The sequence below is a fragment of the Lynx canadensis genome, chromosome D4, assembly GCF_007474595.2.
Source record: "Lynx canadensis isolate LIC74 chromosome D4, mLynCan4.pri.v2, whole genome shotgun sequence".
NCBI lineage: Eukaryota > Metazoa > Chordata > Mammalia > Carnivora > Felidae > Lynx > Lynx canadensis.
The window spans coordinates 55,444,166-55,466,259 of record NC_044315.2 but is presented as its reverse complement, the minus strand read 5'-3'; the positions used below and the strand labels follow the sequence as shown (position 1 = coordinate 55,466,259).

Here is a 22,094-nt window from a genome sequence, read left to right as displayed (position 1 = left end):
AGTTCAGAGAGACCAGGGGCCTTTGAAGGACTGGTACCCATCCCTGCCCCTTCAGCCAGAGCAGCTCCTTTCTTACTGATTGATACATGGGCTCCTGAGTTATACACAGGATTTGGTGGCTCAGAAGAGTCTGAAAACCCCAAATGTGAAACAATTTGACTGAAAGTAGTTTATGGGATAAGTAAGTTAATCAAATGGCATGTTGCCTGAAACAAATAATTAGCTGAAATGATTAGTTTTCTACACATCAACACTTTTGGTGGCATTTGGGGGGAAGTTCAGAGAAGTTTTAGCATCTTTTGGCAGTTTTATTTCTTTGTTCTGATTAAAAATTGTTTTCTATTTGCATTTTCATTCCTAATTGGATTTTGAACTATTGTATGTACCTCATGCTGTTCATAATAGGGGAGTATTGGATATATTTAAAATTGGATACAATTTGGGGCGCCTGGGTGGCTCAGTAGGTTAAGCGTCTGACTTCGGCTCAGGTCATGATCTCGCGGTCCGTGAGTTCAAGCCCCGCGTCAGGCTCTGTGCTGACCGCTCAGAGCCTGGAGCCTGTTTCAGATTCTGTGTCTCCCTCTCTCTCTGACCCTCCCCCGTTCATGCTCTGTCTCTCTCTGTCTCAAAAATAAATAAATGTTAAAAAAATTAAAAAAAAATAAAATTGGAGACAATTCTGTGCCATATAGTCACATACAAGATGTGAATGTAGACCTACTGGCATGGAAAGATATTCTCAATAATGTTTGAGTGAAAAAGTACTTTACAAGATAAGCTTCCTACTACTTATTATTGACAAAGTAGGAAAGGGATGTGATATGTGTATACATAAAAAAAAAGAGAAGAAAATCGACCAAAATGTTAATAATAGTTGTCATGGAGGGAAAACGGGTCTTTTTTTTTTTTTTTTTTTTTTATTTTTTTTTTCAACGTTTATTTATTTTTGGGACAGAGAGAGACAGAGCATGAACGGGGGAGGGGTGGAGAGAGAGGGAGACACAGAATCGGAAACAGGCTCCAGGCTCTGAGCCATCAGCCCAGAGCCTGATGCGGGGCTCGAACTCACGGACCGCGAGATCGTGACCTGGCTGAAGTCGGACGCTCAACGACTGCGCCACCCAGGCGCCCCAAAACGGGTCTTTTAAGGTTCCTTTGGCTTGTTTGTATTTTAGGCCAAAAAAGAATAAAAGAAAATGATCTGAGATTCATTTTATTTGTATTCTATTTAAAAAATTTCCACACCAATGATAGATAATTCTATCTGTTCAACTTGCTTGACTTTGCATTCATAAATATTTAAATTTTCAGTTAGGTTGAACATTAATGTCCCCAATCACCAATTTACATTGTAAGATTTTTAGTGTAGTGAGTAAAGGTAGGAAAGTGAGGGGTGTTTGGGTGACTTGAGTGTCTGATTTCTTTTTTTAAAATGTTTTTTACTTATTTTGAGAAAGAGAGAGAGAAAGCACTGAAAGGGGTGGCACAGAGAGAGAGAGAGAAAACACTGGAAGGAGAGGGACAGAGAGAGAAAGAGAGAGAGAGAATCCCAAGCAGGTTCTGCACTGTCAGTGCAGAGTCCAACACAGGGCTTATCTTACAAACTGTGAGATCATGGCCTGAGCCAAAACCAAGAGTCGGACGCTTAATTGACTGAGCCACCCAAGGGCCCCAAGTGTTTGACTCTTGATATCAGCCCAGGTCATGACATTTCAGTCCTGAGAACCAGCCCCGGGTCAGGGGTTTGAAGTTCAGCATGGAGCCTGCTTGGGATTCTCTTTCTCTCTCTGCCCCTCCCCTACTCATGATCCCAGTAGAGCATGCAACTCTTGATCTCAGGGTTGTAAGTAAGTTCAAGCCCCATGTTGGGTGTAGAGATTACTCAAAAAGAAAATCTTTAAAAAAATAAAATAGGTTGATGAGCACTGGGTTATTCCCAAAGTTTCACTACCAAAAAGAATGTATTGCAGATGAAATTAAAGTAAGAAAGTTAATTTCTGCAAGAGGGACTAAATGCTGAGAGATACATCAAAATTTGCAAAACTTGCCCTGTAGCACACTAATATTACCAATTCGTTTTTTTATTACTAAAATTTTAAAAATGTTTTATTTTATTTTTTGAGAGACAGAGAGAGACAGAGTGTGAGCAGGGGAGGGGCAGAGACAGAGGGAGACACAGAATTCAAAGCAGGCTCCAGGCTCTGAGCTGTCAGCACAGAGCCTGATGCAGGGCTTGAACCCATGAACTGTGGGATCATGACCTGAGCCGAAGTCAGATGCTCAACTGACTGAGCCACCCAGGCACCCCTCATTCTTTTTTTTTTTTTAAAGAGTGTTTAAAAAAATTTTTTTAATGTTTATTTTTGAGACAGAGAGAGACAGAGAGAGAGAGAGAGAGAGAGCGAGCACGAGTGGGGGAGGGGTAGAGAGAGGGAGACACAGAATCTGAAACAGGCTACAGGCTCTGAGCTGTCAGTGCAGAGCCCAACATGGGGCTTGAGCCCATGAACCAGGAGATCATGACCTGAACTGAAGTCGGATGCTTATCCTACTGAGCCACCCAGGCACCCCTCTTTTTTTTTTTTAATATTTATTTTTGAGAGAGAGCAAGAGAGTGCTTGTGCAAGTGGGGGGGGGGGGCAGAGAGAGAGGGGGACAGAGGATCTGAAGTGGGCTCTGTGCTGACAGCAGGCAGCCCGATGTGGGGCTTGAACCCATGAACTATGAGATCATGACTTGAGCCAAAGACGGACACTTAACCCACTAAGCCACACAGGTGCTCCTACCAATTCTTTTTCAACCAATTTATCATTTCTACCAAATAAGATTTTGATTTACTGGGCTGCTGTGCCTTCATAAACCTTTTCCTGGGCCTTGTCTGGATGCCAAAAGTAGTTGGATCAGAGGACCTCATATCCTCCAACTCCATTTCACAGATGAGGAAGCAGAGGCCCTGGGGCAGGACTGAGCCACTTCTCCAGCCTTCTGCAAGCCATTCACAGAATGTGTTAGGTTTTCTCACAAGCCCACTGGGCTTCAAATAATCACCACCTTCCCACACTCCCTCGCTCAACTTGGAGGACTCAGCTTCCCTGCCATCTCTTCTAGATGATTCTTGCCCTGCTCCAAGTTGGCTTAGTTACTGCCTATATACCATCTACCTTATCACAGTGTATACTAAGTTATCTGCTGCTTATCTCTTCCAAGAGACAGGGCTGTCTTCTCTACATCTGGGTCTCCAGTGCCTGGCCCAGTAAATGAGCCCAGGGCTCAATCCCTGACTCTGATATGGATCCCAATTCTATTCCTCACCAACTTGATCCCAGCCCAATCCAACTGTGCCCAAGCTCTGACTTATTCCCAGACCCCAGCTTCACTTTTGACCCTTACCTCATCCTGATCTTGACAGTACACACAGGAAAGGAATAAAGGCAGTTGTCTCCAATGTCCAGGGGTACATCTCATCTCTCTCTTTCTGAAGGAAGGACTCATTACACTGAGCCCACTTGAGTCTGCAGGGTGGAGTGCAGGGCAGAGCCTCAGCCTTGGGGGGCAGCAGTGGAGGAGTTTGCTCCTTATGGACAGCTTCTGACCAGGAAGCCTTCTCCCTGCAGAGAGACCTGTGGGCAGTTTTGGGTAGGGACCTGGAAAATGCGGGTCCAGACTGGCTTGGTCTATTGGCACCCTCTAGAGGACAGTTCTTTTTTTTTTTTTTCAACGTTTATTTATTTTTGAGACAGAGAGAGACAGAGCATGAACGGGGGAGGGTCAGAGAGAGAGCGAGACACAGAATCTGAAGCAGGCTCCAGGCTTCTAGCTGTCAGCACAGAGCCTGACGCGGGGCTCGAACCCACGGACCATGAGATCATGACCTGAGCCGAGGTCGGATGCTTAACCGACTGAGCCACCCAGGCACCCCTAGAGGACAGTTCTATTACCAGAGTTATCTATTACTTGGATGCCCAGCAGTGCCCTGGCTCCCGAAGTCTTCTTAGATGGTAGCTGAACCCCGGGCTCACTCCTGACCCCATCTCAGTCACTAAATTTCTGCAGCCTTGGGCCAGTGCCCCACACTCTAGTTTGGCTTTGACTCCTGCACAGAGGCCTCGCTTGCCATTCCTGAGGGAGGTATTTTGCTGACGATAGGGCATAGGCTCCCGCATGACGAGGCCCATGCTTCTTCTCTCCCCCCTTCAGACTAGGGACCCCAGAGGATCAGGCTTGGCTTTCTACCTCCCCTATCAGATTGGTGTTTCCTGTAAATATGGCTTATGTGTCCTCCTCCCCCTGAGACTGGGAGGGGCCTGAGTTTCCCTTTCCTCCTTCAGAATTGGGGTTCCTTGAGGACTGAACCAGGGCCTTCTCCAAAACCACTCCATCTAGCTGTTGATTTTCAGATATTTCCATCTCTGTTCCCCATTCTGCACAGCTCTTCCCAGAACCAGGGGCTCTGGAGCCTCCCCCAAGTCTGGGGCCCTGAAGGGCTTCCTCTAACTTTGGGCTGGACACCTGGCTTGGAGGGCAGGGCCTTCCTCTGGGACCCGCTCTGAGCTCCACCTCTGACCTCACAAAGGCTGCCTCAGAACCTGGTATCTGTGGCGCCGCTGGCCGGAGAAGGGATGCTATTTTGGGCAGTGTGTCTGGACTTGGCCCAAGCGGTTTGGGCCAAACCCCTGCCCCACTGACTTCTCCCCTGGAGGAGCAGAGCAAAGCAGTACGTGGGGTCACCTAAGGAGGGCTGAGAGGCAGGCTCTATACTTTGGACAACACAGGGCAGTGGAGCCCCAGCTGCGGGTGCAGCCAGAGCCTGGGACAGTCATGGAGAAATAAGACCAAAGCTTGCTATAACCAAGAAGCCCCCAACGTGGACGCTTTAGCAGAGTGAGTCGGGTTCCAAGCAGGGCTGGGACAGGGGGCCTCCCCTGGGGCCCAGGCCTCAGAGTGCCACTTCCTGGGGACTGTATGGGGAGGAGGTGACCATGGGACTGTCTGGGGGAAGCAACTCCAGCTGGGAGTTGAAAGCCAGGATGTTTGTTCTGGTTTAGTCCTGAGTTGCTGTGTGACATAGGCATGTCACACACTCTTTCTGGGCTTTAGCTTCCTTACTTGTAAATTGACTGTTGGGAGGACCAGCAGCACAGCAGAGGTTGGGAGGGTATGTAGGGCTGGGCTGTCAATGTAGTGCTGGCTGGAGGATAAGGAGACCATGGAAAGCAGACACTGGACCAAAGCAGAAGGGAGAATATCAGAGATAAGGGCTTGATTGCTGGCTTTGCTGGAGTGGTTTCTCCCCTTGGAGTTCCCTCTTGAGAAGCTGGGGCTGGGGCTGGAGGGTGTCTGCAGTCAGGGCTAGGGATGTCAACTTGTGCAACTGCTAGAGGGAATTTGGCTAGAGAACAAGGGGGACTTCCAGGATGGGGAAACTCAAGGGTTACATTTGTGTGGTCATTCGGGTGGAAAATGGGAATACACAGGGGAATTTTCAGGAAAGGTAAGCGGGTAGACTTTGTTCTGAGAAGAATGGACTAAATGAAGTCTTAGGACCTCATATTGTGTGTGTGTGTGTGTGTGTGTGTGTGTGTGTGTGTGTGTATGTATGTAAAAGGAAAAGGCCCTGGAAAATCGGAATTTAAGTCAGCAGCAAGAGGTTAGACTAAAAGCAATAATACCCACATATGTGAGGGTGGAGCCACTGAGGGGAGGCTGTGGGCATCTCCACTTTGGACAGTGGAGAAAGTCAGAAGGACCTAGGAAGGACCTGGTCCAGGGGTCCCGAGGCCAGCATGGGTAGAAGGGGTGGGACTGCAGGGCCTTTCCCCATTGGCTAAGGCACGTCCACACTTCTCTTTGTCAGCTTGGCTGAGTTGAGAGATTGGAACCGGCAGGACCTGTCCTTGTGGCTTCTCCCCTGGGAGGCTGAGGTCTGATGAGAATGTGGGGCCAAGTTCTGTGCCCCCACACCCCAGCCCTAATGACCTCTCTTTGGCTCCACAGCATCTAAAAATCTCAAAGACAGAACATGGCTGAATCAGATAGGAAGAGGCGGTAAGCACTCCACCCATTCTCCTCCTCCAGCCACCCATCCCCCACCCTCCCAGCACATCCCTGTGCCCTTCCTGCCCTACTCCCAGCCTCTCCCTCATGGCAGCTGACCCCTCCCTCCCCCCACTCCTACCCATCCCCCCCTCCCCTCAGGAGTCTCAGAAGAAAGACCTCTCCCAGCCGGGCCCTGGGCTGGGCCCTTGGGTGAAGGAGGCTCAGAAAGACCTGGGTGAGGGTCAAGGGGCTGGTGAGGGGGTTCCAACTGCCTTTATGTAGGTGGTGCTCAACTGAACTCACTGCCTGTCACCCTCACAGGCTCAGATCTTTAGAGTACAATAAAAACCAAAGCCCTTGCAATGGCCAAGGCCCTGCCTACCTAGTCCCAGTTTCCTCTCTGACCTTCCCCCACTCCATCCCTGCTCTCCCCAACCCCAGTCACAATGACCTCCTTTCCTTTCCTTTAAACATGCTCAGAGTCCTTCTGGGATTTCCCCTCTGCTTGAAATGCTCTTCCCTCACCTCCTCATGTCTGCTATCTTCTCAGTGAGGCTTACCCCAACTGCCCTATTTAAAATCATACCCCACCCCCTTTCCCTTGCTCTGTTTATCCCCATAGGCCATACTACCTTCTGACACGCAAATGTACTTGCTTATTACATTTCATCACTGCCTGCCAGCACAGGAGCAGGAATATTTGTGCACCCTTGGATAGAGAGAATGAATGGCTCCCCTTTGTGCTGGGTTCTCTCTGGGGCTTCAGATACTGTTTCCAAGTGAGTTCCACAGGCAACTCAGTCCCAGTTGAAAACAACCTCCATATCCCAAGCTGACTCCTCCTGTGGTCTCAACTCAGCCAAGGATCCCCTTCTCCATTGCTCAAGCCAGAAGTCAAGACCTTGTTTGTCCTTCACACTTCTGTCTCCCCCATAGCTCACATCTAGTCCCATCTCCTAAAATATCTAGAATGTTCTCACTCCCACCATTCTTTCTACCACTACTCTACTCCCTCACAGGCACTTTAGGCCCCATCCTGTCCACTCCTCAAAAGTGTCTGCAGGCCTCACCTCTCCCACCCTGGGCTTCTCACCTCTGATGGTGCTGCTGTTATCCCTTATCCATCAGAACCACTAGATGGAGTGATCCAAGGTTGGAGACTGGGTTTGTATTCTGTACCGCTGAGGCCTGGCTGGTTGATTAGATAATTAAATAAGTTGGTGAACAGGACAGTTAGTTGGCTAAGCTGCTAGAATAATTAGTAAGTTGAAGGGTTGGTTGGTGAGTTTATTAGCTATTTAGCACCTCGGTTAGCAGATATCTCGTGGGTAATTATCTGGTTTGCCGTTAGCTTCTCAGTTTGTAGGCCACTTTTCTCAGATGCCCTTTTCTCATTCTATATCCTCTCCTTGGCCTCATCTATGGCCAGGGATCAGATGATTTGGTGGCCTCTGGATGTGTATCTCTAAACAAGACTACATGACCAGCTGCCTCCTTATAGGCCGTTTCTGCCTAAATGTCTAGCAGGCTCTTCAAAGTTAACATGGCCGGGACAGACTCCTCATACTCCTGCCTAAGGCTGCAGCTTCTCTCCTGCACCTCGCTTGTCATTCTGCTGCTCTTCCTAAACCCGAAGGTCATCTCTTCTCTCTCCATTCTCCTCTTCAGTTAAACCCTAAGTGTGTCATTTTCACTGTTTTCTAATCTCCATGGCACCTTCTTGGCTCAGGCTGCCATCTCTGCTCAGGCTGTCTGTGGCAGAAGCTTCCTGATTGCTCACCACACTCCCACTCCTGCTCCCTCATCCCAGCATCCATAGAGGAGGCAGTGCTCCTGCTTAAATCTTCCACCAAACCCCATGGCTCTCTGGGTCGAGTTCACACCCCCTAACATGGACCATTAGGCCTTCTGCCATCTCTACCCACCTCATGCCACTTTCTCTCCTCTCTCTGGCTAGCTCATTCTTGGGGAGTTCCTCTCTACATCACACAGTCCTTTGCTGCAAGCCTCTGCCATGCTATTCTGATGCCTTGAACTTTCCCCTGCCTCCCCTGATGCTCCTTCATCTGGCCAGCCTTCCATTTTTGACCTGTTTCCTTTCCTGTGGGAAACCCTCCTACCCCCACCTCTAGGTTGTTTGCTTCCTCTCTGCAATCCAGTAGTGCCTCCCTTCACCTGTGGCAACAGTCCTCACACTTTATAGCAATTACTTGTTTTTCTTCCTGAGAGCAGGGATCATGATAATGTTCTTTACTACAATGCTTGAACATAGCAGGCATTTGGTAGATTTCTAGGTCAGTAGCTGATTGGTGGTTATTTATTTATTGCTTACTGTGTCCTGCCTGCCATGTGGTGGGGAGGATGGGGCCAGGGTTCTAAAATTCTCTTGGTGTCCTTGGCTTCCTGCTCTGTCACTTCTCCACTACCTTTGTGGTACTTTCCCAGGACCCTCTTGGGTCCCTGCCTGGCTGGTTATAGGGGCAAGGAGACCCCCAAATGATGCTGCATGGAAGCTGGAGTTGGATGGGAGCCAGTAAATTGTCCATGCAACTCTATATCTCCCTCCATATACTCAGCCCTTGATTTATTTCCCTGGAGTAAGGACAGAACAAGGACTGGGGTGGGTGAGATTGAACATAGGGTCTCAGCCATAAAAGTGGAAGTTGTTTTATCCATGCCTGACTTACATTTCTTACTCCCTCTACTTAATCTGTGCTGCTGTGAGACCAGGGAAATTTCAGGAAGCCCGGGGAGGAGTAGGGGGTGATGTTGCTATCCCTAGCAAGATGAGGTAGCTGAGGGGCTGGTGTCAGCTTCAGGCATTCAGCATGGGGAGGGGCACCAGTCTGAACAAGCACTAAGGCCACACTTAAAGGTATCTGTACCCCTCCTCTTCTTCTTTAGCCTCTAGACTCCATCTCCTTCCCCAAACCAGAGGTCTCTACCCCACCTCCAACAGATAATGGGGCCTGTAACTCACTTTTTTGTCTATCTATCCATCCAACCATGCATTTATTAAACAAATATTTATCAAGTATCTACCATGTGCCAGGCATTGTAGGAAGTTCTGAGGATCTAGTGGAGAGTAAGACAGATGGATTCCTCAGTTGTCATTCATTTGACAATATATATTGCACAACTGCTCTGCATTTGGCACTGTGCTAGGCACTGAACATGCCACAGGGGAGAAGATCCGGTCCCTCCTTTCCTCTCTCCTCTCTTTCATTTGTTCATTCATTCATTCATTCATTCACTCACAGACGTCTGATTGTGTTGAGCCCATTGCAAAGGCCCGGTGCACTTTGCAGATACTTTCACCTCTGGCAGAACCTAATGTATGTTTCAGGCCTCAGGGCTGTTTATAGCACCCTGAGCAGACTTTGCTACACCGTGTGTTGTTTGTGAAGTATCTCCCTATTGACAGGTCCTGCCTGATGCCTGGCCTGTGTTCCCAGAGCTTTGGCTCCTGCAGATAGGGAGACAGATAGATGGACAGCTGAGCTCGACTTTTCTGCCTGCTCTCTCCCATCTGCTTCTCCTCTGAGACTCACTGGCACCACAGATGACACTTTTTGGCTCCCCACTGCCCTCTCTGCAAAATGGCCTCATTGGTGCACCCTTCCCAGGCTACATCCCTGTGGCTCTCAGTTGTCTCTGATCCCAGCTGTACCAGCTGACCTGGGCAAGAGGAGGTGTGTGTGGGTAACCTCTGGGTTACCCATTAACTCAGCTATGAGTTGAAGGGCCCATGGGCAGTGAGTGCACTTGGGCCTCTTTCCTACCCACGGGCTTGGGCTGCTGCTCCAGGTCTACCCGCAACTCCAAGATGGTCTCATCACCTGTGGTAACAAAGATGCAAGCAATAATGCAAAAGGAGATGGTGCGAGAGTTCCTGGCGGAGTTCATGAGCACATATGTCATGATGGTGAGTGGGTGGGTGGCACAGGGTGGGTGGGCTCTGAGGAAGGGACGTGAACCCCAGGACCTCAGGAGGGTGAGGTTCAGTGGAGGCAATCCAAGCCCCCCTCCCCACCACTGACCCCTGGGTCACATTGTCCGTTATTCAGTCTTGGAGCTGGGAGCTAAAGAAGGATAGGAAAGTTAGGAGGAGCTCTGTCTTTCTCACTATCTTTTTGGGAAAGAAAGGGATCAAAGTTCGTGAGGGCAGAACAAAACTATGGGCTGGGCGAGCAGGTATCAGGGGGCATGGCTGGAAACGGGAAGAAGGGAAACAAAGAGTACAGAGATTGGAGAAAAGTGTTATCGAGGGTCATGCTTTGAGAATTAATCCTGAGGGCAGTGAGGATACACGGAAGGTTCTCAAGCAGGGTTGTGATGTGTTCAGATTTAGATTTTAGAAGATGGTTCGGTGTGCAGTGTGGAGTCTCAGCAGAATGGGCAAAGCTGGTGGGAGGGGAAGCAGTTAGGAGGCTGTTGACCTTGGATAGAGAAATGGTGGTGACCAGTCCAGGGATGGAGAAGAAAGCACACGTTGAGGGAGCTGAGAAAGAATCGAGATTTTCCAAGTAGCAGATGAGGGGTAAATGCCAAGGAGGATCATTCTGGAGTCCGGAGCCTGCTACAGGGCCAAAGGTGAGGTCAGTTTGGGTGTGATCAGGTGAGGTGCCTGTGGAGACATCTGGGGGGTGGTTGGATATAGAGGTCTGGAGCTCAAAAGAGGGACTTGAGCTGGAAGTAAGGAGTTAGAGCTGATCAGAATATGGATGGTGTTTATAGAACTGTCCAGTGACAGTGTATAGAAAGAGGGAAAAAAAAAGATAAGTTGAGGACAGAAACCTGAAGAGGAGCATTTCACAAAGAAGCCTGAGGAGGAGTGGCCAGAGAGGTGAGAGGACAAGGGGGGAAGGTAGGGTCCACAGGAGTGGGTGGTCAGCAGTGGGAGGCCTACATACGGGCTAGAGAAAGTGACCACTGATAAGGGTCTATAGGGATTGGTAACAGGGAGGTCACTAGGGACCTTGACAAGGGCTCTTTGAGTAGATGATGGGACAGAAACCAGACTTGTAGGTGGGATGTGAAGTTTCTTAGAAACTCCCTCTCTCCACCTGCTTCAGCTCTACCATCTACAGCAGACAGCCTCTTCCCTGAAGCTGTAGCCATGCCTGTCTGGACTTTATGGCAGGCCCAGGTTCATGAAAAGAAGGGGTGGCTCTGGGAAGGAAAGCAAAGGCAGTCAGGAGCATGTCAGAGGAAGTGGGGGTGAGAGAGAGTGTCCCTGAGTGTGTGCATGTGAGTATGAGTACAACTGGTTGTGTGGCTATGAGTGTGTGTGCGTTGAGCCAGTGTAGGAGATGGTGTGGCCCATGGAGCACAGGAGCCTCTAGACATAAGAATCCTGATTCTGTCACTGAGTCACCAGCTGGCCCTGAGCAGGCCTCTCCACAGCTAAGTCTGTCTTCTCAGTTAGTATGTGTGTTGAATCGGACCTTTATGGGCTGTGGAGCTGTTTGGGTCCTGGCTCTGCTATCTTCTAGCTGTGTGGTCTTCTACAAGTATCTTGATTGTTTAGAAATTTAGCTTCCTTGTTGGTAAATGTGACACTAACATTGAGGTAGCAGATACCCAGTACACATGTAGGACATATGTGCTAGTCTCTTGTCACGATAAGTGTTCTCAACTGCTCTCCTCTCCCTGTCTCCTGTCTTCTTCCCTTCCCCTGTTACCTGCCCTCCTGCTTTGACTTCTGAGCTGCGAAGACAGCAGCTGGACGGTGTCCAGCCTTAATCCAGGACAAAGTCATCTATTCATGACAAAACATTCCAGCCTCATGAGGGTTGTTAAACCTTGGAACCATGGAGGTAGGAGGGTGCCTCCTCAGAGAGCTCTTAGGAGAAGCAGGCACCACTCACATGCACCAATGCCTTCCTGTGCCCCTGTTTGTCTTCCCTTTATTGAGATTATTATTGAGTACCTACTGCATGCTAGGCATGATGCCAAGCCCCTTACATACTGTATCTTCTCAAATCCTCACAGCAACCCTGTGAGGGAAGTTCTATTATTATCCCCATTTAACAGATGGGAAAACTGAGGCTCTGAGACTAAATTATTTGTCCAAAGTCACATTTTAAGTTAGGATTAAATCCAATGCAACCTAATATCACAGTGTGACCCTTAATCTCTATTTACTCTCTGTTCCTTAACTTACTAGAGCAGGATTTCTAACACCCTGGTTTGTTAATTCCCTCCAGCTGGGGTAAGGCCCTCACTTTCGGGCTTTTGGTAGTGTCTGGGCCTCAGTTTCCCCATCTGTAGAATGGGAGCCGAAACATTTGCCAGGCAGATTTGCTGTGAGGATTGAAGGGAAATGACGTTTATAAAAGAACTCTGTGAGGTTTAAGCTCATATAGGACATTGTGTTCTTATTTTCAGTTGTTGGGCCTGTGCCAAGAAGTGGGGACGCTTTTTCAGTTATCAGGAGCTCAGTGAGTCATCAGGGCAAAAGTTTTGCCAGAAAAGCTAGTATGACCTTGGGCCCCATTTACTGCAGCCAGGATGAGGGAGGTGGACCATTCCACTCAGTTCCACTCTACAGCCTCTGGGGATGTTGTGCTCAGGGCTGGCCTTGAACGGGGCTGGGCTACATTCACTGACCAGGGAGAAGAGGGGCTGGGCCATTAGGGCCCCGGAAAAACAGCTCTTGATATGAGCCATAAGGCAGGAGTTGCAAACTTACATGCTATGGGGGCCAGAGAATCAACACAGAGTGGCAGGAACTGGGGCTAAGTGCAGAGTGCTGACCTGGGCAAAGGCGTGGCTGCTACTATTCTAGCTGACTGCTGGCACGCAGGGCGGGATGAAGGCCAGAGCTGCCAGAGCTTCTGATTTGTCAAGGGAGGCTGAAACCTCTGATCGTCAAACCCAGATCACCCAAACAAAACATGTGTTCCGGATGGACTGGCCCATGGACTGCCAATTGAAAACCCTGACGCAGGAGATCATGTGGAGTTTATTCACTCATTCATTATTTTTAGCAAATGGTTTTGAGCTCCTACTTGGAAATGTGGACCCTCAGTCTTCAGACTCTCCATGCCTGCTCCAGTCCATGTACCTCCTGACCTTCCTCAAGCCTGTCAGCCTGTCCTGGCCTCACTCCCCACCCCCACGCCCCATGTGTTCCTGTCCTCTTCTGCCTCATCCTACCCTTGTCCTAAGTCAGCCTGCTCCTGGGCTCCCTTGCACCTGTCATGGAGCTCTTGAGGGACCCACGTGGCCCTGCTCAACTGCCTTTTCCCTACCCTATCCAGGATATTTCATTTTTTTTAAGTTTACTTATTTAAATTGAGAGGGGGCAGGGCACGAGCGCATGCACAAGTGGGGGAGGGGTAGAGAGCCAGGGAATCCCAAGCAGGCTCTGCACTGTCAGCGTGGAGCCTGATGTGGCACTCGAACTCACGAACCATGAGCTGAAATCAAGAATTGGACACTCAACTGACTGAGCCACCCAGACGCCCCTGGGCTATTTCACTTTTTCTCAGACTTTCCCAATGCTGCTTTGTACTCTGCCTTTTTTCTTTTTCTTTTCTTTTCTTTCTTTCTTTTTTTTTTTTTTTTCAAATCAGCAAATGGCTGATTCGTAGCTTGGCAGAGAAAACCATCAGGTGGGTTTCCTGTGTCCGGCTCCTCACCCACCTGTCCCTGCAGCACCAGACTTCATTTACCTGTGAATCCACATATCTCCCTCTTGACAAGGGTGGGCCCCTTCCTCGTGGAGCCCTCCACTCCTGCACCAGTCTCACCCTCCAGTCTACTCAGGTACTTTGCTCCATCCTTTTCCTTCCCTTCCATCTTCAGCGTCTCCCTCTCTCATCTTTAACATACTGAAGTCTCTCTCCCTAAACCAGCACAACACAAAACATTTCTCTCTTCCCCTCCGTGAGCCCCTTCAATTATCATGCTCTCCCTCTCTCCCTTCTCAGGCAGGTTCTCAAACAGATGTCTACATGGGTACCCTTCAACTCTTCTTCACCACCCACTCACCTCTCAATCTCTGGGACCCCGTTTCTGTTCCCATGGCCTGATGAGGCAGTGCTCACCACATTACTACTGACTGTTGGACTGTCACATCCAAAGGGATACTTTTCAGGCCTTCATGCACTTGACCCAGAGGCTACATATGACCATGGGGACCACACTCTCCTTGGGAAACTCAGCTTCTGGCTGGTGTCTAGGGCACATTCTCCCTTTGTTCTTTTGTCATTTCAACACCTGCTCCAACTGGGGTTTCTAATGCCATCCCATGTGCAGCTCTAGGTTCAGCCCTCAACTGACCTCTCACCTTCATCCTCCCTGATGGCTTCAACTATAGCCTCCATGTCCACAATTCTCCAGGTTTTCTTTTTCAAAAACTCTAGAACACAATTCTGCAAGGGAAATATAATATGAGCCATATATGTAATTTAAAATTTTCTAGGGGCGCCTGGGTGGCGCAGTCGGTTAAGCGTCCGACTTCAGCCAGGTCACGATCTCGCGGTCCGTGAGTTCGAGCCCCGCGTCGGGCTCTGGGCTGATGGCTCAGAGCCTGGAGCCTGCTTCCGATTCTGTGTCTCCCTCTCTCTCTGCCCCTCCCCCGTTCATGCTCTGTCTCTCTCTGTCCCAAAAATAAATAAACGTTGAAAAAAAAAAAAAAATTTAAAATTTTCTAGTAGCCACATTAAAGAGGTAAAAATCAATAGGTGAAATTAATTTGAATAATTAATGTATTTAATCCATATATCCAAAATATTACCAGTTCAACATGTAATCAGTATAATTAGAAAAAAATGTTTAGGGGCGCCTGGGTGGCGCAGTCAGTTGGGCGTCTGACTTCAGCCAGGTCACAATCTCGCGGTCCGTGAGTTCGAGCCCTGCGTCGGGTTCTGGGCTGATGGCTCGGAGCCTGGAGCCTGTTTCCGATTCTGTGTCTCCCTCTCTCTCTCTGCCCCTCCCCCGTTCATGTTCTGTCTCTCTCTGTCCCAAAAATAAATAAAAACGTTGAAAAAAAAATTAAAAAAAAAATGTTTGGGGGCGCCTGGGTGGCTCAGTCAGTTAAGCGTGTGACTTCGGCTCAGGTCATGATCTTGTGGTTCGTGAGTTCGAGCCGACGTCAAGCTCTGTGCTGACAGCTCAGGGCCTGGAGCTGCTTCAGATTCCGTGTCTCCCTCTCTCTCTGCCCCTCCCCTCCCCTGCTCATGCTCACTCTTTCTCTCTCAAACATAAATAATAAAACATTAAAAAATTTTTTTAAATGTTTATTTTTGAGAAGAGAGAGTGAGGGTGCAAGCAGGGGAGGGGCAGAGAGAGGGGGACAGAGGATCCAAAGCATGCTCTGCACTGACAACAGTGAGTCAGAAGTGACGCTTGAATTCAAGAAACTGTGAGATCATGACCTGAGCCGAAGTCAGATGCTCATCTAACTGAGCCACCCAGGCGCCCTGATATAAAATTATTAATAAGATACTCTATATTCTCTTTTTCCTAATAAGTCTTTGAAATCTGGTGTGTACTTTACACTTAGAACAGATCTCAATTTGAACTAGCCACATGCTAAGCACTTAATAGCCATATGTGGCTGGTGGTGATCATATTGGATGACACAGATTGAGACTCCCATTTCCAGCAGCCTGGATAGCTATAGGTCCCTCAGAGACAACATATCTAAAATACATGGAATTTTCAAAGGAGGTGCCATCTGAATGTGACTTTATTATTATTATTTTTAATGTTTATTTACTTTTGAGACAATGCGAGAGACAGAGTGTAAGCAGCAGAGGGGCAGACAGAGGGAGACACAGAATCTGAAGCGGGCTCCGGGCTCTGAGCTGTCAGCACAGAGCCCGACGCGGGGCTCAAACTCATGAACCGTGAGATCATGACCTGAGCTGAAGGCGGACACTTAACTGACTGAGCCACTCAGGCGCCTCCTGAATGTGACTTTAAAGTACAGTATTGATTTTTCAGAATCTGGGATCAGGTATTTCAGGCAGAGGGAAGAGCACATGCAAAACTGCAGAGAAAGCAAGGCACGCAGGGAGCAATGTGGTTGTTTGCCTTGAGGTTATTTGGCACAGCTGACTGACTAGATTCAAATCCGGGCTCATTCTGTGCAGAACGTGTACCTTGGACAAGCCACTCAACTTCTCTAGGATTTGGGTGACAATCTGTCAAATGGGGAAAACAAGAGCACCTAACATATAAATTAGTGTAAGGGTTAAAGGAGGTGATAGATATAACTTGCTTACAAGTGCCTGACACACAGTAAGTACTCAATACATGGTTATTATTTAGTAGTAACACTACTGGTGAAAATAGAGAACACTGGAGCAGATATGAAAGTGAGAGGCAGAAGGGATAATTTATACAGGGTATTAAATGGTGGCCTATTGAGTTTGGACTTTATCCTAGAAATGGAGGGGAGACAGTGAATGTTTGAACAAGGGGCAGACATGATCAGATTTTGTCTGTTAGAAATGTCACTCTGGCTGCAAGGAAGAGGCTGGATAAGATTGGGATAGAATGTAAGCAGTGCTGACTGATTGTGGGGAATGACAGAAAGGAAGCTCTCATTTGTGACTGCCAAGTTTCTGGCTTGGCCGACTGGGATGGGGAGCATAGGATGAGGATAACATTTTCTGAGAGATGGTGAGCTTTCAACATAGAGCCTGAGATGCCTTTGAAAAACCCAGACTCCCAGTGGGTATTTGAAGATAAGGACCTAGCTAGGTGGAGGTTTTAGGAGTTTTAGTGCATCAAGCATATCTGAAGCCACAGAGTTAGTGAGAAGACCCAGGAAGAGTGACTGAGGAGACGTGAAAGGGGCCAAGGATGGAGCCCTGGGGTTATCCATATTCACGAGGAAGATGAAAGAAGAAGAATGTGGGAAGGAACTGTAGAGAGGGAGGCTGTATAGGTAAGAGAGGAGAGGAGAGGAGAGGAGAGAAGAGGAGAGGAGAGGAGAGGGGAGGGGAGGGGAGGGGAGGGGAGGGGAGGGGAGGGGAGGGGAGGAGAGGAGAGGAGAGGAGAGGAGAGGAGAGGAGAAGAGAGGAGAAGGGAGGAGAGGGGAGGGCAGGGGAGGATTGTTGTAGAAGCCAAAAAGGAGGGACTTTCCAGATGCACAGAATGGTTAAGAGGGTCAAAATTAGCAAAGTCACGTAGGATAATGACTGAAGGGATCTTTAAGAAATCAGGAGGTGGGAGTCCTCGGAGAGAGCTTTGTCCACATGTCCGTGACATGTGAAAGCAGGAGCCAGTTTGAAGAGGGAGAGCAAGGGAAAGGATAAAGGAGCCAGCCAATGGGTCCTTTCCCAGAGCTTGGCCCACACAGGGACAGGGTGTCCAGGAGTCCATAGCTAGACAGGCTGGGCTGAGGCAGGAAGGTTTACTTTTAGGAAGGAAGAGTCCCAAGTCTGTGGGAGCCAGTCATGGCAAGAGGGAGGTATCTGCAAAGGGACAGAGAAGCTGGGCATGGGAACCAGAGCTGAAGGGGAAGGCAGATATAGATTCTGGTGGGAACTTCAGGAGGTTGAGTGAGAGCCTAGCTTCAGGCCTCTAATCTCCTTGTGAAGGGGGGAATTAAGGGGGTTATCTTTTGAGGTGATCCAGCAGTTATGGATGGGCAAGAGCAAGAAGTTCAGAAATGACACCTGAGAGCAATGGAAATGTTGCTGGAGGCAAGAGGAATAGTACCCCACCCACTAGCTTCCAGGGCTGATGTGTGTGTGTAGGGGATGGGGTCCTGGCAGAGAACAGGCATGAAGTATGGAAATCTCTTGAAGAAACTTCCTTCAGGTTAGGTTGAAGTGTGAGATACTCTGAGGGGTTCGATCCAGACCAGCCATGCCCTCCTCGAAGCCCTGCCCCCTTCCTTGAACTTCAGGTGGTCTGGGGGCCCAGGGGCCAGGGTGTATCCTTAAGAGCCCCTGACATTGCCACTGCCCTCCCAGGTCCTTTTACAGCCCCACCCAACTCTCACTGGTCAGGTCTTAAAGGGGAGTCAGGGAAGGAATTTTCTGAAGGACAAGGGCATGGTAGAGGGTCTCCAAAAGCAATGCAGGGTGGCCTGGGGCATGGGGGTGAGGAGCCCAAACTGAGCCTGAGCCCTTCTGTAAGGTTGGGGCTTCTGGACAGGTGGTCCCCTCAGAGGCACTCCTTCGCAGGTGTTTGGCCTTGGCTCCGTGGCCCATATGGTTCTAGGAGAGAAATTTGGGAGCTACCTCAGTGTCAACTTGGGTTTTGGCTTCGGAGTCACCATGGGAGTGCACATGGCAGGGAACATCTCTGGTGAGTGAACCTGGGCCCCATCTGATCAGCAAGGCCAGGTGTCCCCTGTATACTGCTCCTGCCCTCCTCTAGCCAGCCCCTTCCGCAAGTCCGCCGGAACCCATTCTCACCAGCCCGCAGGAGGGAGAATACCCTGAACCTCTTTCTTCTGACCCTCTCTGCCCAGACTCTTCAGAGCCCTGGACACCCCATTGTTACTAGCTGGGTCAACTTAGGCAAGTTATTTAACTTCTCTCTCACTTTCCTTAATGGTGAAATGGAGGTGGAGGTCCCTGCCTCGTAGGGTCCTTGTGAGGATTAAATTAGCACACTCCATAGATACTAGCTGTTACTATTATTATTGCTGCTTTTGTATTATTTGTTGTTATTGTTTCTCTCTTCTCTCACACCTTTGACATTTCTGCCCCTTCCCGCAGGGGCCCACATGAATGCGGCCTTAACCTTCACCAACTGTACGCTAGGCCGCATGTCCTGGAAGAAGTTTCCTGTATACATCCTGGGTCAGTTTCTGGGTTCCTTCCTGGCTTCTGCCACCATCTACTGCCTCTTCTACTGTGAGTGTCTTGCCCTATGTTGTCCACCCCTGGCCTCAGCCTCCTCCTCTGAAAAATGGGCAAATACAGACCCAGTGTCCTGGCCTGTGAAAATGTCTAGAGAAAAAGCCTTGGAGGTGCTCCCCACCCCTCCGTCCTACAGTCTTATTCCTGGGACTCCAGTAGAGTTTAGCTGGTGGCAGGTTCACACTCAGTCTGTGTCTCCACAGCAGCCATTATCCAATTTTCGGGTGGACATCTGACAGTGACTGGTCCCACAGCTACCGCTGGCATTTTTGCTACCTATCTTCCTGAGCACATGACATTGTGGAGGGGCTTCCTGGATGAGGTCAGTGATCCAGCATGAGTTCCCCTCCTCAAGTCCTCCTTACCTAAGGAAGCGGGGGCTGGCAGGCAGCCCTCACAATAGAAAGGATAAGAACTCTGGGTGGGGTCTCTGCCAGTGGGTTGGGGCTGGGGGCATTGCTGAAGCTCTGTGACTTGGCTAAGGGCCCCAGGTGGCTGCCACAGTGTCTGCTCACCAGGTAATAGTGACAGGGATACTCCAGCTATGTCTCTTCGCCATCACGGACAAGAAGAACAATCCAGCACTGCAAGGGACACAGGCCCTGGTGATTGGCATCCTCATTGTTGTCATTGGATTATCCCTGGGCATGAACACAGGATATGCCATGAACCCATCCCGAGACCTGCCTCCCCGCTTCTTCACTTTCATTGCTGGCTGGGGTATACAGGTTTTCAGGTACTTCCCTCACCAACCCATCCCTGCCAGTTTTCTGTGGGTTCCCTGCATGTGGAGGGGTGGGGGGTGATGTGAGAAGCTCCACAGTCCTGCAGAACTCCCCGGTGGCCTGAGGAGACAGGAGTGGGTCCTTGCTTTCCCCCAGACCAGCACTGATATAAATCCTGCTCCTGGACTGAATGTCAATTGTGTCCTAGACCAGCTCAATCCCTGAATCAGGCTGAAGCTAACCAGGGCCCCAGGCTCAGGGGCAATTCTTGGGCTAGAATAGGGGTCACTCCTCTACTCTCAGCCCCTACTCCCTGTCTCAGCCTGAGTGGATGCAGGTGCTGTCCCGGGCATCAGCCCTCTCAGCAGGTCCCTCTGTCTCTTGCCTGCAGGGCCAGGGACTGGTGGTGGGTGCCAGTTGTGGCACCACTCCTGGGTGCCTACTTAGGTGCCATCGTCTACTTGGTCTTCATTGGCTCCAGCATCCCACGGAGGCCCCAGATACTGGAGAACTCCATGAACTATGAAGACCGCAGAATACCCGTGTTGCCCAAGACCATGTCAAACCCACCTACGACCCTCACCCCTGTCTCTGTGTCTCCTGCCAACAGACCTTCAGTCCAGACTGTCCCACCCTTAAGTGACTCCATCCACCTGGAGCACTTCTAAGTAAGGTGACTTGTGACCCTATCCCCACCCCAATAAAGAAAGCCTTGTCCCACAGCGGCACCCCCGTGTCCTGGGTGCCTCCTGTGGTTGGGCTTCCCTCCTGGATTCTTCCAGGAACTCCAGGGTTGTGCTGCAGCCCAAGACTGCAGTATAGAGCTGGGAGACCTCTAATTCCTTCCAGGGTTAGGAGCTGGGGCACCCACCCTGGGGGAGGACGGAGGAAGCGCCAAACTATGGCCCCAGTAGGAACAGGAGGAGATTAAAGGATGCCAGACACCGAATGGTGGACTTTCAGGCATAGGGTAGGGAAGGGATGGTTTTGGGGAAAGGACAATAGCTCTGGGGATACCTTGATATGCCCTGGGAAGGACTCTAGACTCTCCCTCAGTTCTGGCTAGTTCTTGGACCAGACAAAGCAAGGTCCAAGCATGTAGATCAGAGTTTCTCAACCATTTCTTTCCATTATTGCTCCCCTCAAAAGCCTTTTAGACATTTTCTTTCTTAATCACATGATATTTTAATACCACAGATATACTATATATTGGTTTATATATATCTGTGCTTTATACGAAAAAAGAGTAAGATTTTTTTTCATCTTCCCCTTCCAAGAATCAGTGTTCTTGCCCTTGGAGGCAAAATCAGCCCCTACCTTGAAAACGCCTAATGTAGATTGAAAGCAGGTAAGGGATTGGATTCCTCTTTTTTTCTCCTGGTGCCAGAACTCTCCTACATGAAGGAATTCCAGAGTCAGAAGGAAGATGCAGAGAAGAAAGTTCTTACAAAAGGCGCAGAGACAGGAAATGGCCTTGTGGAATGGGATTCAGGGGGACAGACGGAGAAGCTGGGTGGAGGTGGGGCATCCCCACCCACTCTGGGACCAAGCAGGAATCACCCTGCTTTCTGGGGCCCAGAAGTAGCATCACCCATGGTTCCTGTCATTGTTTGTCCATTCAGCCTTTCAACAATTATTGAGCACCTCCTGTGTGCAGGCCCTGCCTTGGCACTGGAAATGCTGACGTGGATGAGGCTGGGTCTCTGCCTTTGAGGAGTGTAGGGTAATGAAGATGATTTATCTTGAGGAAGGAGATAAGCATCAGAGAAGGGACTGCGGGGCTCAGAGGGGGCTCACAGCCCAGTCTCAGGGCGGGGGCCAGGGATGGCTTCCCAGAGGAGGAGGCAGAGCAGAGTTGGGGACAGGAGTTGTCCCTTCTGGGATTGGTTGCTGCGCTTTGTAGTTTGAGGAGATGGAGGCAAGGAGGCTGGGCTTTATTCTGGAGATGGGGACGTGGTGAGATGAGGCTTAGCAAGCCTGCCTGAGCTGCAGGGTGCAAGCTGCTGGGAAAGGGGGAGATCGGAGCCTGCAAGGGAGTGTGGTGAGAGGCAATAATCCAGGAGGAGCAGCAGATGGGAGAAAGGGGATTTGAGAAATACTGAGGTAGAGGCCATAAGACCTTGGGCTAGCACTGGGAGAAGGAGTGGGTAAGGACGCAGCAGGAGTCAGGGCTGACTTCAGTTTCTGGCTTGGGCCTGGGGCATTGGAGATGTGCCCCCTGTGAGTGCGCATGGGAGACAGACTGGTTTGGAGAGGAAGATAAGTTACATTGTGACATGTTGAATTTGAGTTGCCTATGAGACCTGGAGGCAAGAATTGTGTATCTTGAGCAAGTTACTCAACCTCTCTGGGCCTCTGTTTTCTCCTTTGTAAAATGGGTCTAATATAACTTACCATTTGCGTTGCTGTGAATATTCAATGAAATAAAACATGTACATTGTTGAGAATAGTGCTTGGCATGGAGTAAGTGCTCAATAAACAGGTATGCCTTTTAATA

The 22,094-nt window shown here is 49.6% G+C and overlaps 1 protein-coding gene across 7 annotated transcripts; it reads left to right on the top strand.

The window, feature by feature from the left end:
• Window positions 1-4,711: 4,711 nt before the first annotated feature.
• Window positions 4,712-22,094, top strand: AQP7 (aquaporin 7). Of its 7 annotated transcripts, XM_030293988.1 has the most exons (8): window positions 4,712-4,881; window positions 5,995-6,045; window positions 9,844-9,961; window positions 18,189-18,312; window positions 18,729-18,866; window positions 19,076-19,194; window positions 19,391-19,608; window positions 19,989-22,094. In XM_030293988.1, the coding sequence occupies exons 2-8, from the start codon at window positions 6,020-6,022 to the stop codon at window positions 20,263-20,265; spliced, it is 1,020 nt and encodes a 339-aa protein (XP_030149848.1). In that variant the 5' UTR covers window positions 4,712-4,881; window positions 5,995-6,019; the 3' UTR covers window positions 20,266-22,094. The 7 variants fall into 7 exon arrangements, with proteins under 7 accessions (XP_030149848.1, XP_030149849.1, XP_030149854.1 ...); XM_030293989.1 differs by lacking the exon at window positions 4,712-4,881 and having other exon boundaries at window positions 5,862-6,045; XM_030293994.1 differs by lacking the exons at window positions 4,712-4,881; window positions 9,844-9,961 and having other exon boundaries at window positions 6,007-6,045.